The 10,329-nt window shown below is 56.4% G+C and overlaps 1 protein-coding gene across 1 annotated transcript; it reads right to left on the bottom strand.

Moving 5' to 3' along the window:
* Positions 1-370: 370 nt before the first annotated feature.
* LOC112890134 lies at positions 371-4,259 on the bottom strand. The gene is made up of 4 exons (XM_025956997.1): positions 3,951-4,259; positions 1,716-1,790; positions 1,453-1,593; positions 371-1,274 (listed from the first exon to the last, which is right to left on the bottom strand). The coding sequence occupies exons 1-4, from the start codon at positions 4,119-4,121 to the stop codon at positions 924-926; spliced, it is 738 nt and encodes a 245-aa protein (XP_025812782.1). The 5' UTR covers positions 4,122-4,259; the 3' UTR covers positions 371-923.
* Between the last annotated feature and the right edge of the window lie 6,070 nt (positions 4,260-10,329).

Here is a 10,329-nt window from a genome sequence, read left to right as displayed (position 1 = left end):
GCTTCAACTTGCCACCGTACCACTAGGGTTATCAGCAGCCGCCGTCAACAAACAGGCAACAATCTAGCCCGGCGAGCTGCAAATGCACGAGGAAATCATATCGAAACGCCATTTCTTTCTCCGATCTGGGTCTAGATAGATACACCTACTAGATCCATTCCATGAACACGACCGTGCGGAGCTGCTGCCGGCCGGGCTCTCCAAGCATGCCGGCAAGGCGACGAGTCAAGGACGGCACGGGCACGGACACTGAGTATGAAACCGACGGAGACGCAGCGACAGCGCAAGTACAATTGCTCGCCACGCACCAGACCCACGCAAGAATCACGATGATTATCAAATCACATGCAAGATCGAGGATGGACAACATCTAGTATTATATATATCGGTCATGGACAACTTAACAACAATGGTGTCACGCACGCGCCGTTCGTCGAGCGCGCGCGCGCGCGACCCCCCGTCGCATCTAGTACAAAATTGGCAGCCACCGGCGGCCGGCGCGCGGCCATCGCCGCCGCCGAGGGTATCCGCGGCGGGGCCTGTGGCTACCTGGGCTTGCAACGGGGGGCAGCTGCATGCCACCGGCAGCAGCTGGAGCTCTTGCCTTGCCTTGCCTCCTCCCTCTCTCAGGTCTCGTCAAAACACTGCGCCGAGATGGCATGGGGTGCCCTATCTAGAGGACAAGAAGAGGCCACCCACCACCCATCGCTCCCGCCTCCCGGACGCAGCACCCAACCAACCAACCCACACACTCTCTGTCTCTACACGGCTAATCACGGGGATTACACTTAAGCACGGCGACTAAACACGGCTTAGCTAACGGTAATGGACAGCATAATCAACAGCACATTACGTGTGTATATATAGCGCGCGGCGGCGGGTGGAGTGCGACGCGATCTGTGCTCGCCGTCGCCGGCGGCCGGTCAGGCGAGCGGCGCCCTGTGGGGCGCGCCCTTCCGCCGGCTGCCGAGCGACAGGACGATCTGGGGGAAGAACCCGCCCCCGCCGCCGCCGGTCTTCTTCTTCCTCGGGACGCCGCCGCCGCCGCCGCCGGAGCCGCTGGCGCTGGCGCCCCCGTAGCATCCGCCGTGCTGCGTGGGGCCCTCCAGGGTGGAGTCGGGCGTGACCTGGCCGGGGTCGTCGTCGCAGCCGCCGTCGACGCGGAGGTTCTCGAAGCGCGGGAAACCGCAGCCCAGGTCCGGCGGCTGCGGCGCCCCGCCCGGCACGTACAGGATGTTGGACAGGTCCCCGCCCTGCACCATCACGTGGTCCACCTGCAAGCGAGCATGCGTGCGTGCGTGCGTGCGTGCAGCCATTGTTAGCTAGCTCTCGGCGGCTAATTAGTACGCCGCGTATCCATTAATTGTAAGTTTTTTTTTCTGGAACTGGAAGCAAACCAGGCATGCATGTACGTATACTAGTATGTATGGTGTAGACGACGTGTAGGAGTACCTTGCAGGAGAGGCAGCAGAAGTGGAATGGCTCCTGGAGGATCCTGTCGCAGGTGAGGCAGACGTTGCCGGAGCCCTTGAAGGGCCTCGACTGCGGCCGCGGCTTCAGGAAGATCACCTTGGCACTGTTGATCGTGTAGGGCTGCATCGCATGCACAACGATCGGTCAGCATAATGTCCAGGCACGCACGCATGCAGGAATCTGATGGTATCCAGCGATCTAGACACGCGCGGATGCCTGCCAGTACGTGATCCACGCATCACCTGGACGAAGGAGCAGTCGATGAGCCTCTCCAGGTCGTCAAGGCGCACCACGTCGTTGTACACGTACCTCCGCACCTGCGAGCCAAGCCCAGCACACGTCAGAAAACATCGTCGTCGTACGGTCGTGTACACGTAGGCAGGGATGGTATACGTAGCGGGTCGGGCGGGTCGTCTTCTAGAAACTTCGCGCCCATGCATTGCGACCCAGCCCAAGAGCCGCGTGCGAACGTGCCCATGCCAATGAAGTGCGTTACGTAACTCCAGCCATTCGGGGGGGCTTAGCTAATAATTCGAGCGCGGGGGGCAAAAAGGGAAAAGGGTCTGGCGAGTCGCCGGTAATAATTGCGGGCGCTTTGACCGGCGGCTCGTCGCCATCCTTATCAAGGGAGACCACGGGCGCTTCCGTCCACTGTAGCCGCAGCAGAGGCGAAACGACGGAAACGCCCCCGCCCCCCGGGAAAATCCAACCGGCCCCAGGAGGGTACAACGGTCATTAACAATCCCGTCCATCCCTCCGGTGGCCGGGCATTAACCCCTCGGTAAATGTGAAAACCAGCCGGCCTGCCACCGGCTTGCATTTGCATTGTTCGGGCGGGCCGGTCAGTCAGAGAGCCGCGGCCGCAGGCGGCCGGCCACGGCGACCGTGGCCCCGGAGGGCGCAACGGTCACGCTCGTCCTTCCTCCAGACCTCCAGAGTCCGTCCAGACCGAGCCAGTTTTAACCCCGCGGTGAAAGCGAGTGGAAGCCAGGCACCGCACCGCCGCGCCGGCTCGGCTGGCTGGTTCGCCGGCAGGCGAAGCCACGGCGGCCCAGCTGTGGCCTGAATGGGTGAACAGTGTTGCACCATCAAGGCCGACGCCTTGGACGGTAGCAAGGCGGCCGGTCGAGCAGGGATTACACTATGGACACGAGGCGGAGCAACAGTGTCGGGAGGCGCGCGCGGCCATGGTTCCTTCCGCGGGCTCTTGCTGCTTCTTTTTCTTCTACCGCATGCACCCGGATCCAGTAACTTCCTCGTGGGCGGGTGCGGTAACAACCAGCCGCTCCTACCAGCCAGCGGTCGCACTGTCGCAGCAGCGGCGCCCCCGCTGCTGCCACTCCCACCATCATGGCAGGACGCCCATCCATTTCCCAGCCAACCAGCGTCGTCTTCCCCTCCGCACGCAGGCGGGGCAGGCGCCCAGCCCCAGCGGCGAGGATCGAGCCAGGAAGGCAGGGCGCCCGCTTTGCTATGAACGGCAAAGCAATCCGGATAACCCGAGCCCATTTGTGCCAGGGACGCTCGCGATCCACCTGGGAATTCACTCGAGCTACTGGGATCAGACTCATTCATCAGAGAAGACGCTAGCCGCAGCTACAGTGGGGATCACTGTTGGAAAGGTAGGGCTTCGGGGTGGGGTGGTGGAAAGGTCAAGGCGCAGGCGGGATCCGAGCGGAGCCGGCGGTGGCGGCAGGCTTTGCAGGAGGCCACGCAGTTGACAGGGCACCAGGCGGGACGGGGACGGATGGGGAAGTCGGGCTAATCGTGCGACCATGCTTGTTCGGGGCGTGCGGCCATGGCGCATCAGGCCTCGCCACTGCTTTTTTTCCCTCCTCCAGGCTCCCAATCGAGCGAACGCGTCAGGCATGCAGTGAATTTCCCTGGCAGAACTTTCAGAATTGGGCAAAAGTGATTAGGGCTTAGTTAGAATTACTAACCTTTGGGGGGTAGAATTAGCGGAGGTAATCGGGCACGGGAAACGACAAGGGGTGGTGAAGAGATGAGGGCGGCGCGGCACGCACGGGGTTCGATGAGGTTGTGGGGGGGCGTTAATGGCCTTGGGACTGCGCTAACTCCGGCCCGCCGCAATTAAGCCCAACCGAAGCCACCCGCGCAGTAATTGTTTAAGGAAAGAGAAAAAGTCTAGTCAGCTAGCTTAGCCCGGCCGGCTACAGTGGAGTGCTTCGTCTAGCACTGCTGCTCGCTGCTGCTAGACCAAAATTAAACTAAGCAGCGGCAGCCGCCGCCGCCGTCGCGTGGCCACGAAACCACAGCACGGCCGAGAGAGCACGTACGAGCGGCCGGCCGTGACCCACTGCCCGGAGCCCGGTGAATTGAGCAACCGAGCAGAGAACTGACGGCGGCCGGCCGGACAAACACGCAGAGAGAGAGAGAGAGAGAGAGGGAATTCGCACGGGGCGCGGGCAGATGATGAAGGGAAAAAGGGAATTGCGGTGGAGATCGATGACGGTCACCTGGATGAGCGGGTGGTGGCGGTGCGCGGGGGCGCAGTGCGGGCAGATGCTGGCGCAGCAGCCGAGGCAGAAGATGTTCTTCTCGTTCTTCTTGCGGTTCGTGTGCGCCGCGCATCCCACGAAGAAGCTCTCCTCCACCAGGCCGCCCACCCACCCCGGCCGCATCCCCATCTCCTTCCTCGCCGGTAATTCCCTCCCTCCCCCTCGCCAATTCTCCTCGCTCTCCCTCACTGCACGGAGTGGTGTGTCTGTGTCTACGTGGACGGCCGGGTAGCAGCTAGCTCGAAGAACTGGAGGTGGAGTGGTGGCAGGCGAGGCGAGCGCGGCGCCCGTTCCCGCAGCGCGCGGCTATATATAGAGGCCGGGGCGGGGGGAGTAGTGAACTAGTGGTAGAGGTCAGGGTTGAGCTGCTACTACTGCTAGTCGAGGGGTGTGGGAGGTGGGGGGACAGCCACGTGGGCCCGGCTGGTCAAAGCGAACGGGACACTCGCGGTCCAAGTGTCGCCGGGGACGGCCCCGTCGTTTTCCCCGGCCCGACCCCGACCCCTTCTCGTACGTGGCCAGCAGGGGCGGCGACCGGCACCGCGCCCGCTCGGCGAATTCACCGGCAGGGGAGATGTCGCGCGCCGCACCTCCTCCCACGGCATTCCCGGCGGTGTCGCCGCCGTCGGCATGCAGCCGTTGCGCGGCAAGACGGGCTTGATAGCTGCCGCCACTGTTGCTGCCTGTTGGTGCCCGCACCCTTTTCGGCCCCGGCGACCCGTTCCCGGCGCGCCGCCCGCTAGTCTCGAAGCCCCCTTTTCCCACTGTCTCGGCCGCTTGGACGCTACTGGAGCTTGGAGCTTCGTTTGCTTCTACCTAGGCCTCGTGTCCAGGGACATCGTCTTCCAGTACTCCGCAAGCAGATTTTACAGCTGTGCGGCACTCCGTTCGCCGCTCCTCCTCGATCCGTGGAAGCAGCGGATCCTTTCCTCCGTACGACCGGCCTGCTTCAGGGTTCTGGTGCTGCTGCGCTGGTGGCGCATGGAGATTGCAGAGGACGTACAACACATCAGGACAAGCTTACGTTCAAAGCAGATCAATGTTACTCTTTTTTTTGTAACAAGAAGCAGATCAATTTTGTTTTTGCTTCAGTTTGACAGTTTGACGTACCAGTACTAAATCCTTGTAGGTATTTCCTCCCGATCAAATCAAACTAGTTGCAGTAGAGCAGCAGTGTTCCTGGGAAGTAACAGAGCTTCGCGGTTTTCATCTCACGCTAGCCATCCTGAAGAAGTGAAGGGAGTAGCAATAGAGTAGAGGCCGACCGACCCCAGGACAACCTGCATGCATGCATGCAAGCACGCCGCGATCACTCCGCTCCGCTCGTCCTGCGGCGTGTGCTAGGGCTAGGAGTCCTGTGCGTGCGAAACGGAGGCTGTACTTGGCTACGCCACCCATGATTGCCCCCTCGCCGGCCCGGACGACGCGATGCGATGCCACCAGAAACGACTTGGCAACGGTGGTGGCGGTGGATCGGAAACCCCTCCAATGATTGGGCCGTGCAGCGCGCGTGCGTACTCGATCCGCCGGACGACGGAGCCCCCCCGCCGTCCGGCAGAACAGGCCTGACGAACAGCAGTCCGGCCGGCCGGCCGGTGAGCTAGCTAGCTCGCTCCATCGATCCCCCATGCATGCCAAGGCGACACATGCTAGCCAAACCGTGCAAAACTTTTAGATGCATCGTCAGCAGGCGAAGAAACACCTGACGGAGAAAGCACACGACGGAAGCGGCGGCCTATCCGCGATGCGTGACCTGCTTCGTCCAACAAGAAGGTGACGCGTACCAAGATTAGCTCCGGAGGCCGGACATGGCGACGGCGACGGCCCGTGGCCGATGGCTGAACGCGAGCAGCGCATGCCGATCGCGAATTCGCGATGCGACGTGACGCCGGCCGGCAGGCGTTTATGGCTGCTTGGCGCGACGCCCGCTTTTGGCACGCCTAGCGCGCGCCCCTACTACTGACGAGCTAGCGTCTCGGGCTCGCATGCATGTGGCCTGCAGCAGGTCGCTCGCCCTGAGACCCAGCTAGCTAACCTCATCCACACTGGGGGCGCGTAGTACGGTTGCGGCAGTGACGCCGGTCAAAAGGGAAACTTCCCTGCAAGCTCCGTTGCTCCGAATTGTGTGTGGATGGCGATGGCCGGCAAGCCGGCCGGCCGGGTCATGTGAGGGGAGTGACCAGGTCACTGACTTCACTTGCATGGCTGGTTCAGGCACGAGTTCAGCTATCAGCTGGCTGCGACACGCTCGTACGCACAGCACCTGAGCTCCTGAAGAAGAAGTGGAGGAGGAGGAAAAGGAGTGATGGCGATTTGGTGGTCAAGTTTCCCTGACATGCATGCATGATTTCTGTGCAGTGACGAGCTGGGATCACACGCACAGCACCATGATGGCTGCTGCCACGTACGTTCACGCACCTTGTCAAACCAGGATCGCGAGGTTGATCGATCACGATCGCGCTGCGTGGCCGGCTGGGCCGACGGAAAATTCAAGCAGGCGCGCCCCAAAAATGAAGGCGCCTGAACATGCGTGCGTGGCGGCCGTACTCCAGTCAATGCCATTCCCCGGCCCGCATCGTCAGTGTCTCATAGAGGGGTCCCGAGCTGCATCTGGGCAGTGGCGATTAGCAGCCTAGCTAGAGTGCTGATCACAGAATGAACAAAGATTTGGTGGCATCATTAGTACATGAAAGATTTTTGCTCATGGTTTAGTTGGCATTGCGCTGGTGGTTCGAGTATCCGCCAATAGGTCTCTGTCAGCAGAAATAGCCAATTATGCAAGCGGTTCGTGGCCGCCAGCACAGATGGATCTTTGCTAGCGGTTGGTCTAACCTGCCAGCGATGATTCATTTGTACTGGCGGTTGCTGACCGTCAACAAAGATGATATGCTGGTGGTTGGTAACCCGCTAGCATAAATGTTTGAGCAATACCTAAATATATATAAATAGACTGATATCCATATATATAAATAGATTGATATCCATATAAAACCACATCACTCTGTGTCAGTGTTTAATCTCCAACCCCACCGAGAGATATCACCGAGGTGATAAATTGTAGGTGGGGTGTCACCGAGATTAGGAACTCGAAGGTGCAAAGAACACAAGATTTATTTAGACAGGTTCAGACCGTCGAGGGCGTAATACCCTACGTCCTATATGGTGGTTGTGGTTTATATTGATTTAGGTGTTGATGTGTTCGAGGGGTCCCTGCTCGTCCTTATATGGTGTGGGGGACAGAGTTAAATGGAAATCATAGCTAGATACGAGCTTAGGGGTCCTATCCGAGTACTACTCGCATAGTTTCCTTCTGTTCTAACTAGTCCTACTAGGGTACGAGTAGTTACAATTGATGTGCGGCGTGGATCATATCCCATCCCTTATCCTTATCCTAGAAATATGTACGTCATGTGCGCAATCCCGTGGTCCGGGTCTAGCAAGCCCCTGAGCTCTCGAGTACTGCAGGCGTCCGAGTACCTCTGAAGGCGTCTTTATTCCGAACTTCATCTTGAAGGTGTCTTCCAAGTACTTCTTTCGCGGTATTGAGGCTGTGAGGTGCTGATGCCCCGAGTAGTTTTCAAGTCTTCTTTTATATGAGGGTGCGATTGAACTCGCACACCATATGAAGTAGTCCCCGAGCCTTAACTTGAATCGAAGAATCAGGCTGAGGGTCGGACAAATTAGTTTTGAATCTTCTGCTCTTATCTTCCAAAAATTTGAAAAATAAGTCGTCGACGACACGTGTCCTGCAGCCCTCGAGCTTTAAATCCAAATCCTAAGATTTGAAAAAAGATCCAAAAAATCGCGATATGCATTGTGTAAAAAATTAAGAATTTAACTTGTGGTTAAAATAGGTAAATTGGTTCAGAAATTTGAAAACCTCTTTTTTGAAAACCTCTTTTGGTAGATAAACACCCAGAATTGTTGCTTAATTGCCATGAATGTAGTGTCGGTGCACGCAGTGTAGTTGATGCTCACACTACAGCAGCCGCACCATGACTAGTTCAGCCGTCTATTGTTCAGCCTTAAAGAGTTGAACCAGCTACTAGTAGTATGAGCATTAACTTTCAGGACCTGAAGATGCAATTCAATTGTGTGATATGAGGATGAAGATGTGTCAAATGAAGATACAGAATGGAGAAATATCTCGAAATATTGCTGACTTGAAGCATGACTTGAACAAGAATGGAGTTGGATTTGGTACCCTTGTAGTTGTTTTGGGTCTACTTGCAGGTGTGTTGGTATAACTCTTTGCTTCTGATCTCTTAGAGATTAGACTCATGTAGCTAGATTGTACCAATAATATTTTAATCTTATTGTTTCCGTTCTAATTGTGAGATGTAGAACTTGATCCATTTGTATATGCAACGGATAAGACTTGTGTTGACAGACTATGTGTTTAATTTATATTTGATGAATTTGAACCACATGTGGTATGTGAGCATAGTTTTAAATATTTTTTTGCTTAAATTTAGACATGCTGAAGCAATGCTTGATGAACTTGGATCCTTCTAATTTGCATGGACGACACATTTGTGCTAGCGGACCACCTAAATAACCGCCAGTGAAAATTGGAACCATTTTCACGGGCGGATGCTTACGTGGTCCACCAGCCAACTGCATTACTGCAAGCGGTTCATGAGCGGGCACCTCCGAGAGCATGATTACTGGCGGCGTCTGATACCAACCGCCAGCATCAAAATAGGAGGCGCAAGTAGAAACCATACATGACACCCACTGTACCATCTTATTTCTACAAGATGCATATGTACAATAAAGAGCTTCTTATCTTTTATAAAACACAAGAAATTTGGCCTGCACGTGCATATTGAGGATAAGGCAAGGTAATGGCACGGATCGTGAGCCGGCACAGTTCGCATAATAGATGCACATAAGCACATGGTCTTTGTGCATCCGGTTCCACGCACCAGCGGCTGATGAACAGTGCGCTCATATCATTGGCACTAACAGTGCAAAAGTGCCCCCCCAATACGCTGTCACCTCACTAATCACTATGCTGGCTCCGTCAGGCGTAGCTTGGGCTTATATAGCGATCTAACTTGGGTCGCCAAAGTGTCCACACTACTAAGGCTCATGGGCTTCAGCCGGCCGGGACCAGGATGGAATGGTGACATTGTAACACGTGTACCGGTCTCTCTCTCTCTCTCTCTCTCTCTCTCTCTCTCTCTCTCTCCACGGAAGAACGAAAGCCACAAAGTAGAAGACGACAGAGAGAGTGGGTGCTGCTGCCATCAGTGGCATTTGCGGCAACCTGGCTGGCTAGAAGCCCAAATTGAAACCGGAGACAAGTCCACCACCAAGCCGGAGACAAGCCTGGCTGGGTTGCTCCAGAGGCGGTACTGGAGCCCACGTTGCCATGTTTGGGCCGGGAGCAGGAGTGCCATGGCATCATGGCCGTGGACAGCTTGGTCGGTGGATATGGAATAACTGGATGCCACCACCGGCGGGCTTATACATCGCTCGCGCTACAAAAGCGCGAGCTGTCGCCTGAAGAGCGATTTCGGCCCGGTATGATTTCCACGGCCCACAACAGCCTTCCTCCTCTAAGCCGGTCACGTCTTCTTCCTGCGTTCATCTTCCTCCACTCGCCGCTGCCGCATCCGGGCTAGGGTTCGGGGCTTCGGGGGGTTCAAGTTGCTGGGTCAGGTTGTCTCCGACATGCCCAGCTACAGAGGAAGGTCGGCGGCGCCAGCCGCGGGACGTAGAAGACAATCGGTGGCCCATGGATGCGGCGGAGGAGTCATGGCGCAACGGAGCTAGGCTACGGCGGCGGCGGATTCGACGGGCAAGCTAGATTCCGGCGGCGGCCATTGGAGGCGGAGGTGGCCGGGGGCGAACTGGGGTAAAGTTCGGACATCCTGCACTCCGGCGGCGGCGGCAGCAGGGGGAGGAAGACGGCTTCCTCGTTATGGGCCGACGTTTTGGGCCGGACGCTTCAGGTGACAAGCGCGTGGTTTTGTCACCCGAAGCGACATGGACCTGTTTGGTTTCGCTTACCTGAGAATCGCTTATCTGAGAATCAAGATTTTCTGATAATCCGCTGTCTGAAGAATCCGCTGTCTAAAGAATCTGGGGTGTTTGGCAATCCTGATTATTTCTACTGGATTGTCTGTTCTGACTATAAAATGACCTATTTGCCCCTAAGTCCTGTAATAGCTCATTTTGATTGGATTTCTCTACCATTTTCAAATCTAAGTATATTATTAGTACCAGAAGTTTGTTATAGTAAAATTATAGTCATAAAACACACAATAATGATAAAATAAACTAATAAATAATAGTCATGATGATTATAGATTAATAAATAATACAATTT

This window comes from Panicum hallii, chromosome 4 (genome assembly GCF_002211085.1).
Source record: "Panicum hallii strain FIL2 chromosome 4, PHallii_v3.1, whole genome shotgun sequence".
Classification (NCBI taxonomy): Eukaryota; Viridiplantae; Streptophyta; class Magnoliopsida; order Poales; family Poaceae; genus Panicum; species Panicum hallii.
This window is presented reverse-complemented; position numbering and strand designations above follow the sequence as displayed.